The sequence below is a fragment of the Calliopsis andreniformis genome, chromosome 12 (assembly GCF_051401765.1).
Source record: "Calliopsis andreniformis isolate RMS-2024a chromosome 12, iyCalAndr_principal, whole genome shotgun sequence".
Classification (NCBI taxonomy): Eukaryota; Metazoa; Arthropoda; class Insecta; order Hymenoptera; family Andrenidae; genus Calliopsis; species Calliopsis andreniformis.
The window spans coordinates 19028761-19055139 of record NC_135073.1 but is presented as its reverse complement, the minus strand read 5'-3'; the positions used below and the strand labels follow the sequence as shown (position 1 = coordinate 19055139).

General features: G+C 35.8%; 13 protein-coding genes across 15 annotated transcripts; 5 read left to right on the top strand and 8 right to left on the bottom strand.

Moving 5' to 3' along the window:
• Positions 1-1843: 1843 nt before the first annotated feature.
• Gcs2alpha (glucosidase 2 subunit alpha) lies at positions 1844-6504 on the top strand. 2 transcript variants are annotated; one of them, XM_076389433.1, is made up of 5 exons: positions 1844-1866; positions 2337-2432; positions 2518-2925; positions 3004-5144; positions 5217-6504. In XM_076389433.1, exons 1-5 carry the CDS (start codon positions 1850-1852, stop codon positions 5327-5329), a joined length of 2775 nt encoding a protein of 924 aa, XP_076245548.1. In that variant the 5' UTR covers positions 1844-1849; the 3' UTR covers positions 5330-6504. The 2 variants fall into 2 exon arrangements, with proteins under 2 accessions (XP_076245548.1, XP_076245547.1); XM_076389432.1 differs by lacking the exon at positions 1844-1866 and adding an exon at positions 2124-2265.
• On the bottom strand, positions 5786-8162 carry Gphr (golgi pH regulator). The gene is made up of 8 exons (XM_076389434.1): positions 7997-8162; positions 7481-7644; positions 7316-7422; positions 6831-7241; positions 6579-6760; positions 6319-6504; positions 6084-6149; positions 5786-6013 (listed from the first exon to the last, which is right to left on the bottom strand). The coding sequence occupies exons 1-8, from the start codon at positions 8036-8038 to the stop codon at positions 5813-5815; spliced, it is 1359 nt and encodes a 452-aa protein (XP_076245549.1). The 5' UTR covers positions 8039-8162; the 3' UTR covers positions 5786-5812.
• A 76-nt stretch (positions 8163-8238) lies between these two features.
• LOC143186052 (kinesin-like protein Klp61F) lies at positions 8239-12705 on the bottom strand. The gene is made up of 16 exons (XM_076389431.1): positions 12632-12705; positions 12383-12530; positions 12169-12318; positions 11932-12092; positions 11708-11857; positions 11402-11638; positions 10948-11323; positions 10606-10877; positions 10399-10538; positions 10214-10332; positions 9800-10144; positions 9513-9740; positions 9259-9438; positions 8948-9170; positions 8757-8878; positions 8239-8663 (listed from the first exon to the last, which is right to left on the bottom strand). Exons 1-16 carry the CDS (start codon positions 12694-12696, stop codon positions 8601-8603), a joined length of 2979 nt encoding a protein of 992 aa, XP_076245546.1. The 5' UTR covers positions 12697-12705; the 3' UTR covers positions 8239-8600.
• A 399-nt stretch (positions 12706-13104) lies between these two features.
• On the bottom strand, positions 13105-14895 carry LOC143186055 (putative oligoribonuclease). Of its 2 annotated transcripts, XM_076389436.1 has the most exons (6): positions 14881-14895; positions 14471-14582; positions 14052-14111; positions 13819-13980; positions 13493-13713; positions 13105-13417 (listed from the first exon to the last, which is right to left on the bottom strand). In XM_076389436.1, exons 3-6 carry the CDS (start codon positions 14091-14093, stop codon positions 13294-13296), a joined length of 549 nt encoding a protein of 182 aa, XP_076245551.1. In that variant the 5' UTR covers positions 14094-14111; positions 14471-14582; positions 14881-14895; the 3' UTR covers positions 13105-13293. The 2 variants fall into 2 exon arrangements, with proteins under 2 accessions (XP_076245551.1, XP_076245552.1); XM_076389437.1 differs by lacking the exons at positions 14471-14582; positions 14881-14895 and adding an exon at positions 14184-14197.
• A 63-nt stretch (positions 14896-14958) lies between these two features.
• On the bottom strand, positions 14959-15846 carry LOC143186056 (histone H3). The gene has a single exon (XM_076389438.1). The coding sequence runs from the start codon at positions 15802-15804 to the stop codon at positions 15394-15396; it is 411 nt and encodes a 136-aa protein (XP_076245553.1). The 5' UTR covers positions 15805-15846; the 3' UTR covers positions 14959-15393.
• Positions 15847-16089: 243 nt separating this feature from the next.
• On the top strand, positions 16090-16526 carry LOC143186058 (histone H4). Its single transcript, XM_076389440.1, has one exon. The coding sequence runs from the start codon at positions 16090-16092 to the stop codon at positions 16399-16401; it is 312 nt and encodes a 103-aa protein (XP_076245555.1). The 3' UTR covers positions 16402-16526.
• Positions 16527-16887: 361 nt separating this feature from the next.
• Positions 16888-17496, bottom strand: LOC143186057 (histone H2B-like). The gene has a single exon (XM_076389439.1). The coding sequence runs from the start codon at positions 17467-17469 to the stop codon at positions 17092-17094; it is 378 nt and encodes a 125-aa protein (XP_076245554.1). The 5' UTR covers positions 17470-17496; the 3' UTR covers positions 16888-17091.
• A 570-nt stretch (positions 17497-18066) lies between these two features.
• On the top strand, positions 18067-19669 carry LOC143186298 (chymotrypsin-2). The gene is made up of 4 exons (XM_076389871.1): positions 18067-18238; positions 18477-18824; positions 18899-19134; positions 19405-19669. Exons 1-4 carry the CDS (start codon positions 18067-18069, stop codon positions 19567-19569), a joined length of 921 nt encoding a protein of 306 aa, XP_076245986.1. The 3' UTR covers positions 19570-19669.
• Positions 19670-20375: 706 nt separating this feature from the next.
• On the bottom strand, positions 20376-20643 carry LOC143186002 (histone H3.2). Its single transcript, XM_076389355.1, has one exon. The coding sequence runs from the start codon at positions 20626-20628 to the stop codon at positions 20455-20457; it is 174 nt and encodes a 57-aa protein (XP_076245470.1). The 5' UTR covers positions 20629-20643; the 3' UTR covers positions 20376-20454.
• Positions 20644-20812: 169 nt separating this feature from the next.
• LOC143185835 (histone H4) lies at positions 20813-21887 on the top strand. The gene has a single exon (XM_076389110.1). The coding sequence runs from the start codon at positions 20856-20858 to the stop codon at positions 21165-21167; it is 312 nt and encodes a 103-aa protein (XP_076245225.1). The 5' UTR covers positions 20813-20855; the 3' UTR covers positions 21168-21887.
• Positions 21888-22019: 132 nt separating this feature from the next.
• Positions 22020-22686, bottom strand: LOC143185834 (histone H2A). The gene has a single exon (XM_076389108.1). The coding sequence runs from the start codon at positions 22665-22667 to the stop codon at positions 22293-22295; it is 375 nt and encodes a 124-aa protein (XP_076245223.1). The 5' UTR covers positions 22668-22686; the 3' UTR covers positions 22020-22292.
• A 209-nt stretch (positions 22687-22895) lies between these two features.
• On the top strand, positions 22896-23898 carry LOC143185833 (histone H2B). The gene has a single exon (XM_076389107.1). It carries the CDS (start codon positions 22933-22935, stop codon positions 23302-23304), a length of 372 nt encoding a protein of 123 aa, XP_076245222.1. The 5' UTR covers positions 22896-22932; the 3' UTR covers positions 23305-23898.
• Positions 23899-24096: 198 nt separating this feature from the next.
• On the bottom strand, positions 24097-25710 carry LOC143185832 (uncharacterized). Its single transcript, XM_076389106.1, has one exon. It carries the CDS (start codon positions 25462-25464, stop codon positions 24748-24750), a length of 717 nt encoding a protein of 238 aa, XP_076245221.1. The 5' UTR covers positions 25465-25710; the 3' UTR covers positions 24097-24747.
• Positions 25711-26379: the final 669 nt, after the last annotated feature.

The following is a 26379-nucleotide window of genomic DNA, read 5'->3' as shown; positions in this document are numbered from 1 at the left end:
ACGATATAAGGTTTAGAAAATTATTAAAAGAATCAAAATATGCTATCTCGAACAAAACCTACTCACTTTTTTAACCAGAAATAAAACAAATATCTGAAGAAAATATCGTCAGAAATCGTTGATCAAATTACCCTGACCTATATATGGGTCATGGGACTATAAAAGTGTTAGAAGTTCAGGAATTCCATTAGAAAACTAGAAAGTCTAACTCTTGGTATTGGATATAAGAAAAAACTAGTTAGTCTTTTTAAAAAATTATTCAGTTTCTAGTGATCAATCGTTTCCCCCTTTTTTATCAAGATCTAATGTTTGTACCCTTAATTTATTGAACACCCTGCAGATATTATCCGTAACTTTTATAAAAGCATACACGTGCGTGTTTGATGCATGTGCGGTACAACAGGAACGCTCGAGTTTCGCACATATCTTTTTACAACTTTCCCGCGGTTTTCTATCGACTTAACTATCGAACTTTTCGTTATACTTCGATTTTCCCGCGTTTTCACAGTTCGTACCGACCGAGTGAAAGGTTTATTTAAATAGACAAAAGATGGCGCTCCCATCGACCTTCGTTTTTTTAAATCGGCCTTCGCGCGTAACTTTTTGCTCAATGAAAACTATTTTGTCGCGACTAATGCGACCAATAACGGAATTAAACGCAAATAAACCACATTCTCCTCTTTATATCCAATCAATTCTTTTAAAATCTAAATATTTATCAAGAATCACGTGCAACTAACCTTGTGTCATTCATCCAACCTTTGGGTGTCCTAATTGGAATCGTTTCTTTGACAAAGAACGGTGAAAATGGTCGCATTATCGTAGACGATCCGAAGGTCGATGTTTTTCGGGCCTTTGAAGCAATGCACTAACAACTGCCCATTGATGTCGATTCGCTCGTCTTCTTTTCAGTATTATAACAAATTATTGAATCGCTCGATCGATCAGTAGTGTCGATTATCGACACCAATGGCGCGTCGATTCGTTGATCCTTTCGACGAACTTCTAAGTTACATCTTCTGGACCTGCGCAAATTCATAGTGTCCTTAACGACGACTTCTTTAAACTTTAGGAACTTATTAAGGAAACGCTCTAACGTCGATGTTAATATAGAGATAATAATAATAATAACGATAACGATGATGAATATTATTATATATAAATATATGAAATATGTACACTTCTACGTAGGTAAAACACTGTTTCACGAATTCATAGCATATGCATTAATGTAATCGTTCCACGATTGACGCGACGAGGGAAAGGAAGAATGTTTTTATCAGAGATCCGTTTCTTAATTAATGAATATGCTAGAGACGAACAGTTAGGCTTTTTTACCATCCCCCGAAACGAACCGATCCGAGTGCCAAACTTCTATATTGTGTAATATACATATAGGACCGTATTTTCCCTGCCGACTGAACGCATTAACTCTTGTAATTCAAATAAACTGAATGTGCGATGTTATCTAAACGAACCGTGTAATAATCAGACGATCAAACCTATCCGTTGTTACTTTTGTTCAACTGGTAAGTCTATTCAAAAATGGAGGGAATAGAGAAACCTCGGGAATTTGCTTTATCTAACTCCGAAAATTGTTCTTGTCGTCTTTCAAAAGATTCTTACGTCTCAGAAAGTTATCAGCTATTCGATTCTTAAGACGTGAAATTTTTGAGTAATTAATAAGTAATGATATTTTGTAATAACGTACCTCGTGTCTCAACACGTTTAAAAGCGATAAACTCGTCGACGATTAGCTAATGTACGCAGCGCCACCTATGAAATTCGATTCTATTCCATTCGAATTAGCAAGAACGCGGTATAGAAAAGATACTTGGTACTTCTCAACATGGCTTCGTACGTGCGGTAAGTTAATTATTTTCGGCCTTTTAACCTTTACAAATTCAAAGTAGATATTCTTCGACCGAGGATGCCGAGATCGTCGAACAACTTCTCTTGTGTAATTTTTCCAGAGGCCAAGTTACAGGCGAGAGAAACTCTCTTTTAATATTTACTTTTGCCTACAATAATGGTCACGCTGACGTGTCCATGATAACATCGCCTTTGATATAAGCGATTTTTTCGAACAGTACGGCTCATAATTTATTTTCGCTCTCATCGAAGTATTTAAAAAACCGATACTGTTTGCTTAAGTTTGTCTAAGAAATGACTTTGCCCATTTAGAAACTGTATAAAGCAAATGTATATTAGGCTGACAACAATAACAATGCTCATTAATACCTCAAGTTCATTTGAAAGTAAAATGTAATTACTATTTTTAGCCAACATCTTGCCCATAATTGAATGGTTTAAATTTTTTGTAACTTATGTTTCAGGATGGGATTATTGTTATTATTGGTTTGTTCTCCCTTCCTTGTGGATGCTGTTAATAGAGACACTTTTAAAACATGTGACCAAAGTAGCTTTTGCAGGTAATCTCTCAACATTTATTTCTGTGAATATTCAATTTATTTGTTTATAACGTAACTGTGGTCTTATTTTATGTCATGTTCATAGACGCTGTAGAAAAGTCGAACCTGGAAAGTCTCCATACCAGCTTTTGATGAACACAGTCACCCAAAATGAATCCAATATAAATGCAGAATTGTTTAACAAAGACACAGGAGCTGTTTTTATATTACAATTAACTGCCTTGAAAAACAATACATTTAGGCTCTATGTTAATGAAAAAAATCCAGTATACCCTAGATATGAACCTGAACATGCACTTCAAGATCAACCACAAACATCCAAATTAACTTTGGTTGAAAAGGATGCAGATCACATAACTGTTACAAATGGAGGAAACAATGTCATATTGTATGCTAATCCATTTAGAGTAGATTTATATTCTCAGGGTGTATTAGTTGTATCAGCAAATGCAAGGGGTCTCTTGAGATTTGAGCATCATCGTACAAAGCCTAAGTATATTCATAAAAATACTATGTTACAAATATATTTTACCTCATAAAACTAACAATTTTTCATTAATTCTTCCATTAGGAAACCTGAGCAGGAAGAAAACGCAGAGAACGTCGAAATACCAAACAATAATCAATTTCCTGGTGATGGAGCAGAAAATGATCCAGGTGCTTGGGAAGAAAATTTCAAGACTCATCATGATTCTAAACCATTTGGCCCAGAAGCAATAGCTTTGGATTTCAGTTTCCCTGGAGCAGAACATGCGTATGGTGTACCAGAACATGCTGACTTTTTTGCTTTGAAATCGACGAAACAGTCGCATCCATACAGATTATACAATTTAGATGTATTCGAATATGAAGTGAACGAAAGAATGTCGCTATATGGAGCGATACCTGTCCTTTTTGCGCATGGTAAACAGAGAACAGCTGGCATTTTTTGGCATAATGTCGCAGAAACATGGATTGATATTTTATCGAGTGCAGACAATAACGTCGTAGAAAGCATCGTAAACTTCGTATCTCGCTCCGCCAAAAAATCTCAAGTGGATGCCCATTTCATGTCAGAGTCTGGTGTGATTGATGTGTTCTTCATGTTAGGCCCTCAACCTTTAGATGCATTTAAACAGTATACTGTCTTAACAGGCACAGCACCACTACCACAAATATTCTCTTTAGGATATCACCAAAGTCGTTGGAATTACAATGATCAAGACGATGTCATGCAAATAACAGAAAATTTCGACGTTCATGACCTACCAATGGACGTTATGTGGCTGGATATTGAATACACAGACAGTAAAAGGTACTTCACATGGGATGGACGTAAATTTTCAAATCCCATAGAAATGGTGCACAATTTGACCGCAAAAGGTAGGAAATTGGTCGTTATCATTGATCCACATATCAAGCGTGACTCGGGTTATTTCGTTCACAATGATGCTACGAAATTGGGTTTGTATGTTAAAACAAGAGATGGAAAAGATTATGAGGGCTGGTGTTGGCCAGGGTCGACATCGTATTTAGATTTCTTCGATCCGAAAGTACGGGAGTATTATATTGATCAATTTAGCTTAGACAAATTCCATGGTACTACTAATGACGTGTACATTTGGAACGATATGAATGAGCCAAGCGTATTCAATGGCCCTGAAGTAACTATGCCCAAAGATGTAATTCATCATGGTGGATGGGAACACAGAAGTGTCCATAATTTGCATGGACTTGTTATGACTATGGCTACGTATGAAGCCTTATTCAGAAGATCAGGAGGTTCCCTACGACCATTTATATTAACAAGATCCTTCTTTGCTGGTTCACAACGTTACGCAGCCATGTGGACTGGCGATAACGCGGCCGATTGGGACCACCTTCGAATAAGTTATCCAATGTGTCTTACTCAAGCTGTTTCTGGAATGTCGTTTTGTGGTGCAGACGTTGGAGGTTTCTTCAAAAATCCAGATTCTGAACTATTCATCAGATGGAACCAGGCTGGTGCTTGGCTACCCTTTTTCCGCCAGCATTCTCATATCGAAACTAAGCGACGAGAACCTTGGACGTTTAACGACGAAACTACCCAGATTGTCAGAGAGGCTTTAAGAATGAGATATTCTTATTTGCCATTATGGTATACGATCTTCCGAGAACATGAAATAACCGGTGCTCCAGTTATACGACCTTTATGGGCTCATTATCCGAGTGAAACAGAAACGTATACTATCGATGACGAAATACTCGTTGGAGATTCTATACTTGTACGTCCAGTTCTTCAACCATCCGTTACAGATGTGACGGTGTATTTCCCAGGGGAAGGCAAAGTAACTTGGTACGATGTCGATACCATGCAACCTTATAATCAGCCAGGGCCAGTTAATGTTCCTGTAACGCTTCATAAAATTCCTGTATTCCAACGAGGCGGTTCTATCGTTCCGCGTAAAATGAGAATACGTCGCAGCACTGTCGCGATGAAGAACGATCCTTATACTTTGGTAGTTATCACAGACTCCAATGGTAAAGCTAGTGGCACCTTGTACATTGACGATGAAGCCAGCTTCGAGTACCGTCATGGAAAATACTTATACCTAAGACTTCATTTCGAGGAAAATAAATTAACTTCCACATTTATAGATAAGCTAGCTTCGTATCAAACTGAAAGCTGGTTAGAAAGAGTAGATATTGCAAATCCACCTCAGGGAGTTACTTCCGCCGTATTAACATCACGCAGTAAGTAGCTAAGATATAATCAAATATATGTTGTGGTATCAAATTGTTTAACTAACAATTTCGGCTTTGCAGGTTTAGGCAAAGTTACTTTGGAAGCTAAGTACAATCCAAATAATAATGTATTAACTGTACGTAAACCGGGTGTAAATATGGGAGAAGAATGGACTATCGAATTGATCCATTAGAGCGAGTTTTATTCATCATAAATTCAATAATCATACCGTAACATCTGTTTTCTATTATTCGCGCAACTTTTTCAGTCATCTGTGATCAAAGAGACATTGTATACTACAAGGAACTACAACAGCGTAAGGATACTACATAAATGGTATATTTATTACTTTGACGAATTAAATTACTTTCGTTTGATCTAGTAGTAAATGTTAGCAAACCATTGTGCAACCTTTCAAACATAATTGTACATGTCAACTTTGATAGAACATTCTGTGTATTAGAGGTAGAAGCGTCAATGATGTATTTCTAAAACATATTTAAATTAATACTTAATATATCAAATCAGTTAATTATACATTTCATATTTACTTTTTTTTGTCCAATGATGTAAATGCATTCCTAAAGCAAGACACGCCTAAATTTTTTGTAACTGGAGGAACTATGAATGTGAAAATATAAAGAAGAAATTTGATTTACTTAAAAAAAATGTTTTATTAAATACGTTCCGCTGGTGCCTGCTTATGAGCTAAATACAAAAACGCTATCGATGATAATGCGGATACCAAAAATATCACGTCGAACCATCTATGATAAAAATTAAATTGCAATTCCCCTAAAACTTGAGTTATGATGATGCGATATTCTGCAGGCATATTCATTCGCATCAGAAGTACAGAAGATACGAAATACATACCCTAAAAGAAAAATATGGAATTATGGCATTACAAATCTTCATTTTAATAGGTATTGAAATAAATTACTTACCATTATTTGAGCGAGTATGAGTACAATGATATTCGATGACTTACTACTGGATATAGCATAAAAAAACTGAAATGGAAATAATATTAAGTGTTTTAATAAGAATTCCTAAGACTGACGATCCAACGATTTTTTAACATCAAACTCTCTCTTACAACACTTACATAATATGTACAAACTACTCGTAATAAATGTCAGATACCAACTTATGAAAATAAATCATTTTTTTTAAATATACCTTTGTCAATGTCAGTAATAAGCCGCGGATTGATGTCAAGACAATACAGCCAACGAGATAAAACGAGATGTGCTGTGACCAAAACGTAACATCGATATCGAAACCCATCCAGTGAACGGCGATTTCGATCGCTCTGGTTACAGGATCCTTCTTACCAACACGATCGAAAACGATATTGATTGTTGACTAAAAAAATGATGATTTATGATTTATAGAATGAAGTCATGTTCCTCTAATTCTATTCGATGTTAAATACTCACAATAAATATCTTCCACATGCAGTAGATAGAGAAGAAGTACCCTAAAAAGTTGAAGTATTTTCCTTGCCAAGTAGCAGCCCATTCTAAACGTTCTCTAGCATTCTGAATGTCATGTGCCTCTAGAAACAATTGGCGGGACAATTCCTCTAAAGCTGTCACTTCCGTTTGTAATTGCTTAATATCTGAAAATTTGTGTTACTGTTAAAGCCGTCGTCGGGGATATCGAGAAAAACAGAGAACTGTAACACATACTTTCTTGATTGCTTTTACTGCCACTCAAAGGTCCAAGCATGCCCCAAAGTCTAGATCTAGCTTCAGTTTGTCCTACAACTTCACCTTTCTTAGCTAATGCTATTCTTTTTTTCTTAGCAACAATCATATCCATTGTCTGTAACAATCTTCTCTCTATTGCTTGTACATCTGCATATGTTACAGGCCGCATAAAATAAGCCATTGAAGTATATGGATAATTTACAGCACCAAATCCTGATAGAAGTGCCATAACAGTAACACCAATTACTCCTATTCGACTGACACCTTGTTCTATTGACAATAGGCCTTTTTTAGGACTTAAAATTGGAAAAGGATCTCCCACTTTCCAAAACAAATACAGATAAAACAAGTAGACCAGTACAGTTAATGGCCTTATCAGTTTCAGTCTTACTGTAGAATCAAAGTGTTGAAATTAATAAGAGACAATATACACTACCAAATAATTATTTTTAAATTATACGTACCAAATCTAATATTACTGATAATAAAATATGCTATGTAAAATGGAATCAAAACGATTACCATGAATAGAAGCATATAGAGGCCAGCATTCCAATGAAAATATCTAGAACTAAACAATATATTACATTAGCAATTGATTCTGAATGGACAAAAGATTGTTTGCTTACCTAGAGTCAAGAACTCCTACTATTTCAAAAATAATTAGTTCAAACATAGTACATGATAATGAAAATGTTGTGGCAAAAATTAGCTGTACTAATCTGTGATGGACTTCATAGTCCCGAAACAATTTTTTTACAAAAAATACCCAGCCACCAAAGAAGAAAATAACCTGGAATATGTGATATGAATAAATAGAATACAAGCTGAAAGTAAAACCTGTATATCTGACAATACACAATCTAGTTATATTAAGATACAAATTTGACAGTTTGTGAAATAAATCACACAATTTCAAACTACCAGATTTATTATGGCAGTATTACTATCTATACAATCAATATAAATTACATATACATGGTATAATTGGCGCTCATAATTATAACATAAAAAATGGGCATTGCTAAATAATATAACTGTTACAATCATTTTCCTCCGCAAAGAAATAAATTATTTATAACCTAATTGTGTAACGTCTACGAATACCGGTAGAATTATTTATACTAGTGGAATTAAATTTCCACCTCTGTAATAAGAATCACGAACGTATCCTCCAAGAAACCCATATTTTAATTTTCTTATGCACACTTCGCATCGCGAAGTGTCGTATAGTATCTTTGGACTTGACAGAACGCCGCAAGGGAAAACAATCCACGCGACACTGTAACTGATACCTACATATGTATCGCAAAAAGTGCCATATGCCACATGAACTAATGTCATAGATAGAATTTAACATAGACGTATTAATCGATGCAACTTACGATTCAGTCTAAGATTATAGCGCTACGAATAGTAGGAAATAAAATGAGATATGGATATCAATTAATATTAGATAAAAAACGTCGCATCTACGAGATCGAGAGATTTCACCGCTTCTAGTTTATATAAGTTTCTACATTCAGGTATATCATAATATCATAATTTTTAATTAATACATAAGGGAATAAAAACTAAAATGAAAAGTTGTCACAGTATCATGTTCATAACTTCAACATGACACGTTCAATTTTATTTTGTCATACGACTTATAATAAAATGCTGTTTAAAAATTGTATTTTAAAAATACACATTTCATGATAGTCTGAATAATATGTACATTACAATGATTCCAATTAAATTAATGTTTCAGCCTCCACTCAAAGTCTCTTCAAGCTCTTCGATTGAGTTATTATTCAATTGTGAAATGATCTAAAAAGTATAAATTTATATAAATAACGTTTCTTAATTAAATTTGTAATACATACTAAAAATAACTATCAAAATGTAAAGTAATGCAGTTACTTTGTCGTCAGTATGCTCTATATCCATGATTGCCTGCCTGTATCTTTCAAGAATTCGTGCATGCGGGGATGTCCGAATAAGTTTCTTAGAGTACTGAAAGGTTTTCTTCACAGGAGTTGCACCTATGTCATATACATCAAATGAATAAATGTTACTTGTTTAACATGCAGCAACGTAAAAAATAGTTTTACCTGTTGGAACATCGCGATATAAATCATCAACGAAAAATTGATCAACTCTGTCGCGTATTGCTTGCATATCTGCTACAATTATAGTATTTAGATTTTTACTATCCGTCATTTCGCTTTCAAGCTTTTGACGAATATCCTTGGAAGTATTTATAAATGCCGTTTTATAAGTTTCCAGAGAGTTTGTGTGTTTACTACACGTATCATAAACCATTGTGTACGAATTCTATTTATTATACAAATTAATAAAAAGATTGCCAGAAATGATAATAGAAGAATTAGAATAAATTTATACAGGGACTAGTTGAACTTACGTTAATCGTTGATAAGATGTCATTTTTATCTTCTTCTATTTTTTTCTGCATGCTTCTTATATTACCTTCCACATTGTTTTGATAGTTAGCTAATGTATCGCTATGCGTACTTAAATCTACTTGCAATTCACTTATCAATGTCTCACATTTTAGAATAGAATTTTCTACTTGTATCCTTGACTATTAGAAAAAAAACACCGCGTTACATTGTGAAAAAATAATATTACTTTCTTAAAAATCCAGTATGCTTTTACCTCTTCTGTCTCGTTAGAGAGCGTTTCCTTTACCATATGTAAGTCATGTTGAAGTTTCTCTTGTAAACTGTTATCGTTTTCTATGTTTATCTTATAAGTACTTGAATTTTCATTATTTATAACATCACATACTTCGTCAATATTTCTCAGTGTACCACAGGTTGAAAAGTGATCTTCCTCTTCTATTTTTTGCAGTTCATTAAAATAGTGTTGCAAATTATTCATCAACTGTAAATACAACACAGATATAAAGACATGATTATTTTTAAATTATAGGATATACATACCTTTGTGAAGTTGGTTTGGTGTTCCATGAAGCTATTCTGATTTTGACGAATATCTTCAACATTTTTTATTACAGTCTGAATCTTATTATTTAAATGACCGTGTTCCTTACTATAATACTTGGAAGTCGACGTTGTCAAACTTTGTGTAGATTCTATTAAATGATCAATTTGTTGGGAGACATCATTATATAAATTTAGCAAATTTTCAGCTAAATGGTTATGTATTAACTCCAGAATTTGTTGTGTAATTTTCGAACAAACGTCATTTAATATGGTATGACCTCGTTCAGTCATGCTTGTAAGATATTTTATCTCATTTTCCAGGAACTGTTGATATCTTAAATGCTAAAAAATATAGTATTTCAAAGTAAATATACATGTACGGAGTAGTATTAATTTTACTTAAAAACTTACAGAATCATTTATATTTTTTATCAAATTAGTAGTGATATCATGTGTAGGATTGACAAGTTTTTCAAAAGTATTATGAGCCAATTTTTCGGTACACTCCACAAATGAGTAAATCGCCGCACCTATAAAAATATAATATTAGACACTTCATTCTAAAAAGCACCATTTCTATTAAACATTTGCCTTACAAGAATCATCTTTCATGGATGCAAAAAATTGTATCACATCCTCAATATTCGTTACAATATCAGTTTCAATCTCTTTAATTTGGTTTTTAATATTCTTCTTAAATTGTTGGCCAAGACAATTGTTTCGTTGTCCTATTTGCCTATTGATATATGATATTAATGTAAAAATCTCAAAATCTCTAGTCCCTAATATATAAACTAACTTACGTTTTGCGATAAATTTTGTCATGAAGTTTATGTACATCTGTAGTAGCTGTATCAGCAACATCTAGAACCGTTTGTACTTCAGATACAAGAACATTTTCAGTAAATGTATGTTTTTCAACGAGATGTTGTTGCTCTTCTCTCTCTTGTTCTGCTATTACCAACGTTGATGCCACTGACATCAAAGCATTCTTTGTGGATTGTAACTGATCTTTTGCACTTAATAGTTCGTTTACTTGTTCTAAATTTTTTGATAGTAAATCATTAAATATTTGCTGAAATAACAATTATTTATTAGATTACACGATAAACAGTTAATATGACTATTTTAACATTAATTTATACCTCTTTATAGGACAAAGTATCTTGAAGTGCTTTGATGTGATTTAATTTTTCCTCTATTTCTTTATTCTGAAAATCTATTAATGATTGCATTTCATTATAATTTTCTGGAGCTAAATAAACGCCATTTCGTTCACGAGTTGCTAATAAATCTTTCTTTAATTTTTCAATTTCTTCTGTGTATTCTTGAAGTAACGCTTTCTTAGAAAATTTCTGATTGATTTCAGGCCGATTCGTAATATTTTTTGCACGATGTGCATAATCCAACGTTGATAATGTTTCTTCAAGATTAATACTGGCAGGAGATACTGTAGCAATGATCGAAGTTCTTGTACGACCACCCAATGATTCTTGAAGTAATCGTGTTAGCTTCGACTCTCTGCACATAAAAAAAAGTAAACCATGGAGGTAGAAATTCAGACCAAAAATCTAGTATCCAAGCATATGAATATATTACCGATAAGGTATATGTGGTGTTTTCTCCACAAGCGCTGTTATAACCCGGCCTAAGGTTAACAGAGATTGATTAATGTTACCCGCCTCTCTTGCTCTTCGATCAACCGCTCCGGATCTCCCAATATTTTCGCTACCAGCTAAATCAACTAAATTTAATTTCCCTGTCTTTAGAAGTTCGTCCCCGTCGATAGCGTTCTCCTTTATATGGACGGTGATTGAAAATATCGTATGAGATCGACTAGAATGTGGAATATAAATGTCAGTCTTTATTAAATGAAATTTAATAATGAATAATAATAATACAAACCTAGACTGAGCATTCATCAATGTTGCTGCTGTCTGTCTCTTCTCTGAACCTTTTTGAAGGATTTTAAATACTTCATTCTTATTATGTATAATCACCTCCTCTAAACCATGTATTATTACTGCACCTTTTTTAGTTGAATCTTCATATATTCTGTTTAAGAAGTATAGATGCTTTTATCCAAAACCATGTATTTTACACAAACAGTAGATGTAAAATATATTTACCTTATTTTAGCAGCATCATCACTAGGTGACAATAAATCATATATTTCTTCATTATACAATTCTAGAAAACTTACTCTAACTGTATATTCTGGTGTTCCTATCATACGCAATTCATCAAACAAATGACTTGCAGCACGTGGTATGATTCCAGCATTGGTATCCTATATGTTAAATATGTATATACTTTAATGTATATACTCCAAATAAACAAAAGGCATAAAAATAAGTTATACTCACTGCTTGCCACTGCATCAATGGATTATTATCAAAACCTTCCATGGTAAAAGTTTTTCCACTACCAGTTTGGCCATAAGCGAATACTGTACAGTTATATCCAGCCAGAACTTCTGCCACCAATGGACTAACAACTGCATTGTATACTTCAACCTAAAAATTAATTACAATTAATTCCTAAACTCGGAAATACATTTGATTTTATTTAAATACACACCTGTTTTGAGTAAGATCCAAATACTTTGTCAAAGGTAAATTTTTTTGTGAATTTATCATGTGGTCTTTCACGAACAACTATTTCTTTATAGGATGGAGTATCTACAACTGTCATGCATTTCCCAACCCTTTCAGTATTATTTAGTGGCCTATTACAAATAAGGTAACAGTGTTACAATGCTTTTAATGATTAGTGTAACGAATTTGAAAACGTAACCAGATACAAAGTAACAGCGTGGTAAAAACTCACCGGACACGAACGAAAACTTGTATATGCTGTTTTTTGTCTTTCTTCGCAATACATGATTCATTCATTTTCGTTGGATAAATGTCTTTCTCACTGTAATCACATTTAATTCTTCCCACACAACTGTTTGTCCTGCTTTTTCGTTGTGTATCTCACCGTTTTTCACATTGTGTATAAACGCTTTCTCGCGATGCTAACCGTTGAAGAATTCAAATTGTACGCTTCGCATAAATTTCGATAGAGGTCTCTCGCACCCACTCAAATACACAACATCCCGATAAATACACAAATCAGTTAAGGTATAATTATTAGATGACGTAATAATTAGAAAGGTGCTTTTAGCAAAAAAATATAGTATAATATTTAGTGAAAAAATTTAAATAAAAAAGGTGTAGAATATGGAGAAAATGAAATACTCTACTTAATATTAAAATAATATTATTTATTTGTAAGTTAGAAAAAAAACAATTTTTTTCAAATACATTCGAAAGTTTTATTATAAGATATAAATGGAATGTACACAATTCATAAAATGAAAATGTCTGTCTAGAAAATGTTCTAATACAATAAGAAATAATAAATATGCTATGCAATAATATAGCAATTACATAGATTAATTTCTAAATTTCTTGATCTATTTGATAAACAATTCTACTTCTTCAAAACTAAGACATAAATATATTATCCTTGTAGTGTTTTAATTCTTGTATGCTTTCCTTGATATCTGATAAAGCTCTGTGCTGTAACGTCTTTTCGGCTGAACTTTCAAAAACTGTTCGATTCCATCTTCTGCAAATAAATTTTATTTTATTTTAAAGATAATATAAGTCCATTTTACGTAAACATAGATATAAGTACACTCACTTGGCAAGTTCTTTAATTGAACTAACATCAATGTTTCTATAATGTAAGTAATCATTAACTGATGGCATATGCTTAAGTAAAAATAAACGATCCATGTAAATAGTATTGCCAGCCAATGGACAAGTTCCCTGTGGAACTGATTCTTTTAAGAAATTTAATAACATCTTCTCTGCTTCCTTCAAGCTGATTTTACTAGATTGAGATTCATGTATTAAACCTGTCTGTAAAACTATATGTAGCGAGAAGAAGCGAATAGTTAAAGTAGTTAACACAAAATAATCTTTCTTAAAATATACATAAGTATAATACAAATTTAAGATATGTACTTTAGCATGATGGACTGTACACCAACTATTCATATTTCTTAATACTGAATCTGGCTGATTAATTACAACATTAAATTCTTCACTCTTGATCTTCAAATTACTGTCTGTTATTATACAAGCAACTTCCAAAATCGTATCTTTCTCTATGTCAAGTCCCGTCAACTAAATGAACAAGTATTAGTACAGTTTTTTTTAATGCTAAAGAAGGATTAAAAAATATTATTTTCACATACTTCTGTATCTATCCATACAATATCGTTTTTGCTGCACGTCATTTATCTGCTTAAGAAAAGCTAGAAAATGAAATTACACTTACAAGTGTCCTGAGAAAAAAACTTCAAATTTTAGATTACGTTATTTTTTACCGATATATATGTTTGTTTCTCTAAAAAAGATGTAGAAATCAATATTAATACAAATTTCTTTGTTGTTAAAGTGTATGGTGATCTGCATCGCTATGGGAATGTAAATTTAAACAAATTATTAACGACTTTCTCGATAATACAAAAACAAATTTTAAAAAACGTGGGATTCGAACATAACCTCCTTTTAACTATGAATACTCTATATTTTTAAAGATAAGTAGTGAAATTGTAGATTAAATAAAATGAATTACATGGCGATAAAAATATAATTGTATTCTTGAACTTACAATAAAAGTCTGTTTTGAACTATTAACCCTTAGTTAACAATTCAAATATCATATGCTTCTTGGCACTAGATAACCTCAAATCTTTCACGTTTCTGGTCAAAATTCTTGAAGACTAGAAAAAATTTAGTTTTCAGGGATAGAAAGAGAACAGTGTTCGTATCTCTTCAAGGATTGATAAGGAAATATCGTTAAACAAACACAAATACTTCGACGATTTGAAAAAATTGTAAATACATCTATATGTGATATTTCCTTGACATTACAAGTTTTTGTAATCACCAAAATGTTTTATTTTATTAGGAATTGATTGGAATATTTTTATTAGTGTTGTTAGCATAAATATTAAAATAAATGACTTGATTTTACTCATTCACACAGATTCAGCATGAGATAACCAGTAATAGTAGTACCTATGCTCTTCTAACGTATTCTATGACCTTGATTTAAAGTAGAGTAATGCGCATATGTATAAAAGAAAATACTGAATATATGTAATCTCTGTTACCAATTTATTACATACCTAATTGACCTACCAAATACTTGTGGAAACATTCCTGTAAGACATAGGGGAAGTAAAAATATATTTATAAAGTAAAATCGATTAACATATATGTATATCAATATCAGATATAGATTTGTTCGACTCCAAAGGGACAGGACTCGATTTCATCTTAAACAATATAAGAAATATGCCCTGAATCATAAGCGTCGAATTCTAGTAAATTCTGAATTCTATTTATCAAACATACTTCACTTAAGTATAATTTTTATTAGTCTTGTAACTCCAAAAGAAACTTACTCGGCAATGTGCGATTGGAATTCGATAAGGTAAAATGTTACGATATTGAACAGAGTTATTTCTTCGACTAGAAAATATTGTTGGCCCTGAAAAGGGCCGATTGTATATTGTTCCAGAGAAAACTTTAGGCTCTCTCTCCACGGATTCTGCGGGCAAGTTGGATGTCCTTTGGCATGATGGTCACTCTCTTTGCGTGAATAGCGCAGAGGTTAGTGTCTTCAAAGAGACCAACGAGGTACGCCTCGCTGGCTTCCTGAAGGGCCATAACCGCAGAGCTTTGGAAGCGGAGGTCGGTCTTGAAGTCCTGGGCGATTTCTCGAACAAGTCGTTGGAATGGTAATTTCCTGATCAAGAGTTCGGTGCTCTTCTGGTATCTACGGATTTCTCTCAGAGCGACGGTTCCAGGCCTGTAGCGATGAGGTTTCTTCACTCCTCCGGTTGCGGGTGCACTTTTACGCGCAGCCTTTGTCGCCAATTGTTTACGGGGAGCCTTTCCACCGGTCGATTTCCTCGCAGTCTGCTTGGTACGAGCCATGTCTCTTCAAAGTACGACGGAGTCGATGTATGCTGAATGCAAGTCAAGACAAAAGTGCGATTCGAGCTCAAAACGCGCTCATTATATGCTCTCTAAGGCGCCAGATGGCTTACGCGTGATTGGTCGGGGTTCGATGGTGGGGCGCAACAGTAGCCGATGCTCGTGGTGGGGGAACTGAGGAGAGAGGGAAGAACTCCAATAGCATATAACGAGGATGTCGAAAAAGTTGAAGTCAGATTCGCTCCAATTTTACGTTGTGTGTATCTACGTCGAATTTTATTTACGATGACTGGCCGCGGAAAGGGAGGAAAGGGTTTGGGAAAAGGAGGAGCGAAGAGACACAGGAAGGTATTGCGAGATAACATTCAGGGAATTACCAAACCAGCCATTCGTAGATTGGCAAGAAGAGGTGGTGTCAAGAGAATCAGCGGTCTGATCTACGAAGAAACTCGTGGAGTACTTAAAGTTTTTCTTGAAAACGTTATTCGAGATGCTGTTACCTACACTGAACACGCTAAGAGGAAGACTGTGACAGCCATGGACGTGGTATACGCACTGAAACGCCAAGGCAGAACTTTGTACGGCTTTGGCGGTTAATTTTGATAGTAGAAACACTGAAAAATTACAATCGGCCCTTTTCAGGGCCACCAAATATTTCCTAACGTATAATAACTTCGGTTTACTGGATGAAACTATTAGTAATTTTAATAATTCTGCAGAAATACAAAACAGTACAATGAAAATTTGAAAACAGATGTTCTGTGGCTACTTCTCTCGTTATCTGTTTTCTTTAATTTGCACTTTCATTTTGTCTTTGGTAAAGTAAAACAAAATTACTCTACTTAGCCTTCGAGAAATTCGTCTCTTAAGAGATTATAGCACATAATAAATTTGTACAGTTAGAAATAGAAATAGGTTGAATAGATTCTTTTTCGAAGATTCGGTCTCAAACAGATTCAGATAGGGAGGTCATAAAAAGAACAAAGGTCCCATAATTTACAGCTCTGAGGGTTTCGGAATAAAAGAATTCACAGCTGGTGGTGACTCCAGACTTTACTCAGGACTGTACGAACTATTATACGCACCCGTATAAGAATTCATAAATTGAAACCTACATCTAAATTTACTAATATGAATAAATTTCATACTTTTAACATCAATAATTATTATTAACAAATGAGAATAAAATATTGAACACAGTTAGGAGTTCCAACGAGAGCAGAAATTGGTGGCCCTGAAAAGGGCCGATTGTGTCTAGCCTGAAAATCAGACGATGTCGATTCGAATTTATTTCGAGCTAGTGTACTTAGTAACCGCCTTGGTACCTTCACTGACTGCGTGTTTAGCAAGTTCTCCAGGTAATAAAAGTCTGACGGCAGTTTGAACTTCCCTCGATGTGATAGTACTCCTCTTATTGTAATGCGACAGACGAGATGCTTCGGCAGCGATTCTCTCGAATATATCACTAACGAAACTGTTCATGATGCTCATGGCTCTACTTGAAACTCCTGTGTCTGGATGAACTTGTTTAAGCACTTTGTAGATATAAATCGCGTAACTTTCCTTTCTCTTCTTCTTCTTTTTCCCCTCCGATTTACTAATACTGATATTCTTTTGGACCTTGCCCACCTTCTTCATCGCCTTTCCACCGATCTTCGGAGGCATGATAGAACTAATGTAAGTACACGCTCGTCAAAACGTAAACACACAGTAAGTATTCCCTAAGGTGTGACTCCGAAACTTTTATACAGTAAACGGTAGCAGCGCCGCGTCAATCATATTTCACCTGTTGACCCGTACCATATCAATGACTTCCTATTGGAAGATGAAGCCACTGTCATATTCAAAAGTCGTTCAGCATTTCAGGGAGGTTTAAAGTTTCAAACGGCGTAATTGAAAATGCGTCGAAACGTACATATTTGGCCGCGAGGGAAATCGATTGGAAAAAGGCATGGAGGAAATTCGTAGCTGCGCAACATCTGCGTTTTAGGATGAAAAGGACGTTGGGAAGGACGAACCCTCCGCCGCAGGGGTGCCCCGAAGGGTCGGCTTCCTAACGAGCCTGGTTTTTCCAACCGTCCCATGACACACAATTCCAGACACAATCGGACTTGCAGATTTCAAATGCTTTCTAAATTGCTTTTCGCTTTCGTACATTTCGGAAAAATAGGTACCGTTACATGGTTTTACCTGTGAACCGAGGGTCAAGGCAGGTTTATATATATATATAGAAGAGGATGCGTTAGTTTGTCATAGTTCACCATGATTTCGGCAAGCATCAAGTCAATTTTCCTCGTGGTCGTCCTTCTGTCGCTGGCTCGCCATGTTCGTTGCGGCCCGTTCAAATTGCTCAGAAAATTGGAGCCTTACTCGAACACCAATTACACGAAACATAGTAAGGTAACCGGTAAGGGAATTTTTCCGATAACAGAAGGTTTGTACTTTAAATATGTAACATACAGGGATGAATTTGCTTAATTCGACAATCTTAAATTATTCACGAAGAAAAAGAAAGTTGCTCCCAGATGTTAATACATTATAGTTCTGTTTTTTTGTTTTTTTTGTTTTTGTTTTTTTACGTAAGCTGAGTGTCGAGTTAAGTAAATCGTCATGTATATTTACAATTTGTAACTCTATAAAAATTCATATTAAATTTGTTATAAAAAACACAGATGACTTTAATACGGATAACAGAATAGTCGGTGGATATTATGCAAGGAGAAACCAATTTCCATTTATGGCAGTGGTGCATAGGCTAATAGGTGGAGGAGTAGTTGCACAATGTGGTGGATCAGTTATTTCTCATAGATGGGTATTAACGGCTGGTCATTGTGTGGGGACCAATCCTTCTCGATTTTTATTAGTCTTCGGTATTATCGATAAATCTGGCATAGGATACGATTACTATGACGGACCTGGTCTAGCGATGATAACGGACGAAGCTTATCTGCATCCTAATTTTGACCCAACCATAAACGACGTTGGTTTATTGCGTACACCGTACAATATTCCATTCGGAGGTAAGTCAAGTTACAGAATTTATTTATTGTACAATATCAGGAACGTGATAAATATTTTTTTCTATAATTTTCAGAGAATATTCAGCCTATTCAACTAGCTGGTTTTAACGATATTGATCCCACTAATTTCGCTAATAGAATGGGTATCGTTATTGGATGGGGGAAAGATGGACCAAGTGGATTACCAACGCGTAAATTAAAGTTTGCCGTTTTACCGATAATTTCAGACTACGAATGCAAATCATATTGGAGCATAACGGTTAGGAAACACGCGTGTACGGCTGCAGGTTACGGCCAGGACGCTTGTCAGGTAAACAAACACGCGGCGACCAGATGCTTGGGAATAAAGGAGATCGTTTGAAAGCAACGTATACAACCGTACCGTAAACCGTTCCATAAGAATTCAGTTCAAATTTCGAAGTTATTGACATGGGTAAAATATTAACCTCTGTGCACTAAATAGTACACAAGAATAAAATGCAGCTATGATAGTATTATGTACCATAACCTCGAAATTTCAACCGAATGGAAAGGAATCGCACGCTTTCTTCAGTTTTAAAATTATATTTTACATTTATAGGGAGACAGTGGTGGACCTCTGATTGTTTTGGAAAGTGGTACTCCTCTTCAAATCGGAATCGTGAGTTATGGAGACGGATATTGCCCTAGTGACAAGCCTGGAGTATTTTCAAGAGTCACGGGATACATTGATTGGATTCAAAAGCTCACGGGTCTTAATTTTTAAGAAAGAACATACCGTTAATGTTAATTTTATGCGAATGATAGTAAATACAAACGTCACCGATTTTAAATACTTCTGTAAATAAATATTTCTAATTTTTTACATCGAATTGGCATTTAAATACATTACATCTTCTACCGAACTGCATAATACCGCCATTTTTAAGCGCGAAAAAGACTGGTTATTACGCCATGGAAGGATGTTCCCCCATCATGGCGGTCGTGCATCGATTGATATCAGGCAGAGCCATGTTACAATTGGACGCTACCTAGCTTTAACGAAGGGTCTTGTTCTCAGAAAAAAATTCAAACTATGCGTCGACCGGTTCTAACGAAATAAGGGGACCCTTCGTTGGCCTGAATGCCTGCATGGGGCGAGGAAGGGACCGTCAGACAAATGCAGGTAAAAAGGCTCCCTGAAGGTTCGTCCTATTGCCTATAATCGCCAATAAAAATTGTGAGCAGCTCTTGTTGGAAAAATGCTTGCTAGGTACAAGGAATTTTTTTTTCCTTTACAATAACAGACAACGTACTCCAAATCGTCTTCATCAGTTTGACTACAGAAATTGTTCGAGGGATAAATAAAACATTTTCACAAACGTATTAACACGTACCTGAATACATTGCTTAAACGTTTTTTAACTAAATATGAATATTCCGTAAGGCTACTCCAAAATTATTCTGTGACAACTTTGAAATTCTTTTAATAGGACGTACATATGACTCAATTATGTAACGAAAGTAATAACAGAAAGATGTTCCACGAAGGTTTGGTGGCTCTGAAAAGAGCCGTTTTGTTTCTGTGTTCTGTCTTTTGTTTCTTGAAAGGTAATAATACAAGCTTACAAATACTTTATTCAAAATCAAAGAAATTCTAACGTTTCTGCGTTTATTTCTTCTTTTGCAAGTTCTGCGCAATTTCACGTACAAGCTGTTCGAAAGGTTTTTTAGGTATTAATAATTTCGTACTGTTTTGGTAGTAACGTATTTCATGAATAGTTTTATCGGTCGATCGTTGTTTGGCTTTTTTTTTAATTTTATCATACTGATTAATGCGAGCCATTGTCACAAAAACCGAATGAACAGTCTCTCTGACCAACTGCTTTTGCACCAGATGTTCGTGGGCACTTATATTTATAACCTCGGTGACACGTTTCACGTTGTGATTGGCTGATAGCGTAGTGGAGGGGATGGGACTCCTGAAAAGCATAAAAGCGCGCACGACGTGGTTGCTACGTCAAATTCAGTTGGTCTGTGTGGTACGAGCATAGTTCGGAGTAAATATTCAAGATGACTGGTCGCGGAAAGGGAGGAAAAGGATTGGGAAAAGGAGGTGCGAAGCGTCACAGGAAGGTGTTGCGTGATAACATTCAAGGAATCACGAAACCGGCCATTCGTCGTTTGGCTCGTCGTGGCGGAGTTAAACGTATATCTGGGTTGATTTACGAAGAAACCCGTGGTGTACTGAAAGTATTCCTGGAAAACGTGATTCGTGACGCAGTTACTTACACCGAGCACGCGAAACGAAAAACTGTGACAGCTATGGACGTAGTCTACGCCCTAAAGAGACAAGGACGCACTCTCTACGGTTTTGGAGGTTAAGAACGGAGCACTCTCGACATGCGATTACCAGCTATCGTCAAAGAACAAACGGCCCTTTTCAGGGCCACAAGTTTTTCAAACTGAGAACTCTTTCATTCGACTAATAAAACGTATAAAACTTAAAATTTTTGGAGTAGAAGATTTTATGCTACGTATTAAATATAGATATGACTCATCTTTTGTCAGGTTGATACCATTTCTGAGAATATGTACATTACATTACGTAGAAAAGGAACTAAATTTTTCATACCTGTTAAAGATTATAAAGTTCGATAAATAATTATCGAGAAATGCTTATTGTATGGAAAATTAGTTATATATCTTATTGGTTATAGAAATAGAGATTACTTCTCAGAAGAGGTCGAAGACTTGCTTCGTTTCTATCTAATACGAAGTTAGAGTATTGACTCATGTGTCGATGCAGTGACACAATGGTTCTGGCGATACGACGTTGCCAAGTCTCAACGTCTCTTCTCATCAGAAATTCGTATGGAGTACCATGTTGCCACGCACTGGCTTCGCATCGATAAAATCAGCATTGTCCTTTTTTTTTAATCGTACGCAGTTATTTCAACTATAACATGAAACTTCAATTCATATACTCATTATATTATAAGTTAACAAGTATTCTCACGGTACTCATCTCGTTTAGGAGTCCTTTGTTCCAACAAGAAAACACAGTACACTTTTGAAAGGTGCAAATAAAATTTATGACCTGCACATCTGTATTTTGTGACCTGTATAGAATGTTCTCAAACTATATGCCTTGAAACTTACAAAGGGTCGCTTGAAGAACACCTGGTGTTCATCACAGCGTCGGTAGTGAAAATAAAATACTACGGCGTACCATAAACTAAAACCTCAAACATTCTATGGAGGACTATCGTTCCTTTAAGCAATGAATTTTAAAGCAGTATTAAAAATGGAGTAAAGTTCTAGAAAGAACTCATGAACCCTGATTTTCTAACGCGTTTTCTAACAAAGATCCATAGAAAACTCATTTCTAGAGTACCAAATAATAAATTTTATACGGTGAGATATTATTGCTAGTGAATTTAGAGTATTCCCATGTTTTGAATCGAATTGGTGGCCCTGAAAAGGGCCGTTTGGTTCGTAAAATCAGAATTAGGCTTTCTTCTCTGTCTTCTTCGGTAAAAGAACTGCCTGAATGTTTGGCAAAACGCCACCTTGTGCGATAGTAACTCCAGAGAGTAACTTATTCAATTCTTCGTCGTTTCTTATGGCCAGTTGTAAATGACGCGGAATGATCCTGGTCTTCTTGTTGTCACGAGCTGCGTTACCAGCTAATTCCAAAACTTCAGCAGCCAAGTACTCCATTACAGCAGCCAGGTAAACAGGAGCACCGGCACCAACGCGTTCAGCGTAATTTCCTTTTCGGAGCAGACGGTGAATACGTCCCACGGGAAATTGTAATCCAGCCCTATTGGAGCGGGACTTTGCCTTTCCTTTAACTTTCCCGCCTTTCCCACGTCCAGACATGTTGATTTAATCCGTTATAAGTGAATGTAACACGACGAAAGTTTATGTGAGATTAATTTTACAGCTCCGAAAAATTGCCTTATGTACTTGTAGACGCTACCGCAAGTCGACCAATCAGAACGTGGCGCTAGTGTCTCTCCGCTCCGATTGGTCGATCGCTGCTGCTCCGAAACGTAATAAATAGGGAGCGTCAAGTGCGCAAAATCATTGAAATCGTTGTTTCGGACTCGCACGGATCTCCTGCGTATCGAAGAATTTGACGAAAATGCCGCCCAAGACGAGTGGAAAAGCTGTGAAAAAGGCCGGAAAGGCTCAGAAAAATATTAGCAAGGCTGATAAAAAGAAGAAGCGAAGGAGGAAGGAAAGCTATGCAATCTACATCTACAAAGTACTGAAACAAGTTCACCCTGATACTGGTATCTCCAGTAAAGCGATGAGCATCATGAACAGTTTTGTGAATGATGTCTTCGAACGCATCGCTGCCGAAGCTTCCCGACTGGCCCACTACAACAAGAGGTCAACCATTACTTCCCGGGAGATCCAGACAGCTGTGAGGCTCCTGTTGCCTGGTGAATTGGCTAAGCACGCCGTTTCTGAAGGAACCAAGGCTGTCACTAAGTACACCAGCTCTAAATAAACACAGCAATGTGTTGACCAAATCGGCCCTTTTAAGGGCCACAAATATTTCAAACAAAGAATTCTCTCATTCTTACGAACATTAATACGAGGGTCTTTAATACAATAGCTTTGGGGTAGTGTAAGAGTCCCTTCATAAAAAAAAATTAAAGCGTCCTTTTCCTAGCAAAGAAAAGATAACCTACCATAAATCAGTAAGAGTCAAATGCCATTACCCATCAGGGGGCACATCTGGCACTTAATGACACTCGAGTCGGAATCGCAGCCGAGCATCCCTTCTCCAAACTACAATACTTTCTATTGAAGTAACTAAACACCTTTCGCACGCTATTCAGTCGTATACTATTTTCAATTCTTATTTTATTAATTTCCTTTGCTGAAATCGAAATACCATAGAATAGAAAGATAACATTGTGAAGAGTTTAACACAATTTTTATTTTTCTGATATTAAACATGATTATATCTTATTTCTTATTTTTCGAAGCAACGTTGAAAAGCTGAAATTCTACCACGGCACCAAACGTATCAACTTTGAATTTTTTAGGTATTTGCCATCGATTGTGCTGACTGAAATATCGGGACTTTATACGAAAATGTTAGGAAATATGAATCATCAAACACATGTAACGATTTCTAAACAATTACCCTCGATTAATTTCAAAAGCTGATATCTAGCGTTTCATTGCAAATAGAAAATATATGAAAAATTATACTTAACCATAAAATCGCAATATGTAAAATAAATTCTAATTTTAAAATTAGATTTGTCAATAGTGAACGTTATTTTTAACTCCTGTTTTGTTTTCTTGTGAGTAGTTCTATGTATTCTACGAATATGAGAATAATTGAAAATTGAAGCATAGAGGAATGGATCGAGGTAATCTTTAGTGACTTTTGTACAACGTATTTTCATAGGTTATGTCATTTATTACAAAATTATTCATACATATATAAGTATGTTGAGACATTGAATACAGCAAAACGCACGCATGTCAACTACGAAGAATGTTATTTAAAGTACTCAAACAAAAAATTCATACCTTGCTACTGACATCGTATATAACGATTCTACCATAAGATTGAAACACTACTTCAAACACTCACTTTAATTTCATACAGCTACACTCTAATTCGTATACAAATATGTAATGATGTATGTACATTTTCTTATGAACTGTATAGAAAAAAGTTTTAGGTTATTATGCATCTATCCACTAAACTATATATGTACATGTTCTAACATTTACTCCAGACACATCTCGTATAAAAAAATCTAGGTTAGGTTTCCTTGTTATTTACATGTATCACAGGCATGGTTAAAAACGAAGGTAATACTGTCCCCAGATTGTCAGAAAATCATTCCTCGTTTCGAAAAACTTTGTGGCCCTGAAAAGGGCCATTTGTTTTTATGTCAAATTCGTCGATCATCGTCGCTGAACTTCTTTACTTCTTTCCTGAAGACTTCGCAGTCTTCGAAGCGGCGGCTTTCTTGGGCTTCGGAGTTCTCGTCTTCGCCGCTGGTGCCTTTGCTGTCTTCTTGCTCTTCGACATGGCTTTAGTCTCAGCTGCAGGCTTGGCTTTCTCAGCTTTCTCCGGCTTCTCGACTTTCTCAACAGTTTTGGCGGGAGCAACCTTCTTCGGGGCGGCCGCCTTCTTGGGAGTCTCGGTGGGCTTCTTCGCCGGGCTAGCCTTCTTTACAGCCGCGGGTTTGCGCGGCGAGGTCGTCTTCTTCTCAACCGACTTCTTCGGTTTCTTAGGCTGAGCAACCTTTGTCGTCTTCTGAACCTTGGGCTTGGGTTCGGCACCCTTGGTCACGGACAGCTTGAACGATCCTGAGGCACCTTTACCTTTCGTCTGCACGACAGCGCCAGAAGTAACGGCCGACTTCAAGTATCTCTTGATGAAAGGTGCCATTTTCTCGCCGTCAACTTTGTACGTCGAAGCAATGTACTTCTTGATTGCCTGGAGGGACGATCCCTTGCGGTCCTTCAGTTCTCTGATAGCAGCGTTGACCATCTCGGATGTTCGTGGATGGGATGCCTTCGAACGTTTCGCCTTAGAAGACTTGGCCTTCGCGGCAGACTTCTTCGACATGCTGGTGTTGCTGCTCTCGGTCTCCATGGCAGTGCTTCCAGCGTTGGCTTTATCTTCCATCGTCATTTTCGTTGCTCGAATATTTCTTGCTTCACTTTAAAACTTTGCGAAATTTGCAAACTGGTACTTCTGAACAGAGAAGCGGTTCAACGAACGATCACGCTAACGTGCGACAGTATCTTTCGGACACCGAAAATCGCGCTTATCCGTTCTAAGCGCGGACCATGGAGACAGGCCTAGCGCATATGTTGAGCGACTAGTTTCTCAAAAAACTGCCAAGCAGTAAACGATCGTTCGATTCCATGAGCGATTTTTCGGCCAGGAATGTCGATCAAGGATTAACAACGATGCAGATAAATGGCCACGTGTGTCTAGTTTTAGGTAGTATTTTTCATTGCGCCATAAGCGCCATTGGGTTTCGTAGACGGCGCGATTTCTCGACGAGTGTCTTTTCGCCGGACCGGGAGTACCTGCGGAAAAACGATAAAAATTACCAATTTATCAGGAAAATACCTCGATATTTTGAGTAAAAATGATGCTAATAGAAATGACCTTGCTGTCCATGGCCAGGTTTTCGATAATAATTCATTTATAGCTTCGGTATAATGAGTTTAAAATAGGTGATGCCGGAATACGGTCTATCTGCTGAAAGCATCGTAATGCCTGTCTTGTTATTTTGTAATTCGATGATCTATAAATTAAAATTAATATGATTTTAGTAGAATAACTAATTAGAAACACAGTAGAAGGGTAGAATAGTAATAATTTAGGAAGATTGAAAATTAAAGAGAATCAATTCGAGGCGTTCGTGTGAAACATGGGCCAAGAAAGTCATAACCTCATCGGGTAGTAACGAAACATATAGTTAATTATTATTTATGGAATTACGAATGCAAATCGTAATTTTTCCTTTATAGTGAGGATACTCTGCTGAAGACAGAATATTTTGTAAATGTAAAAAGATTGGTGGGACAGGAAGAA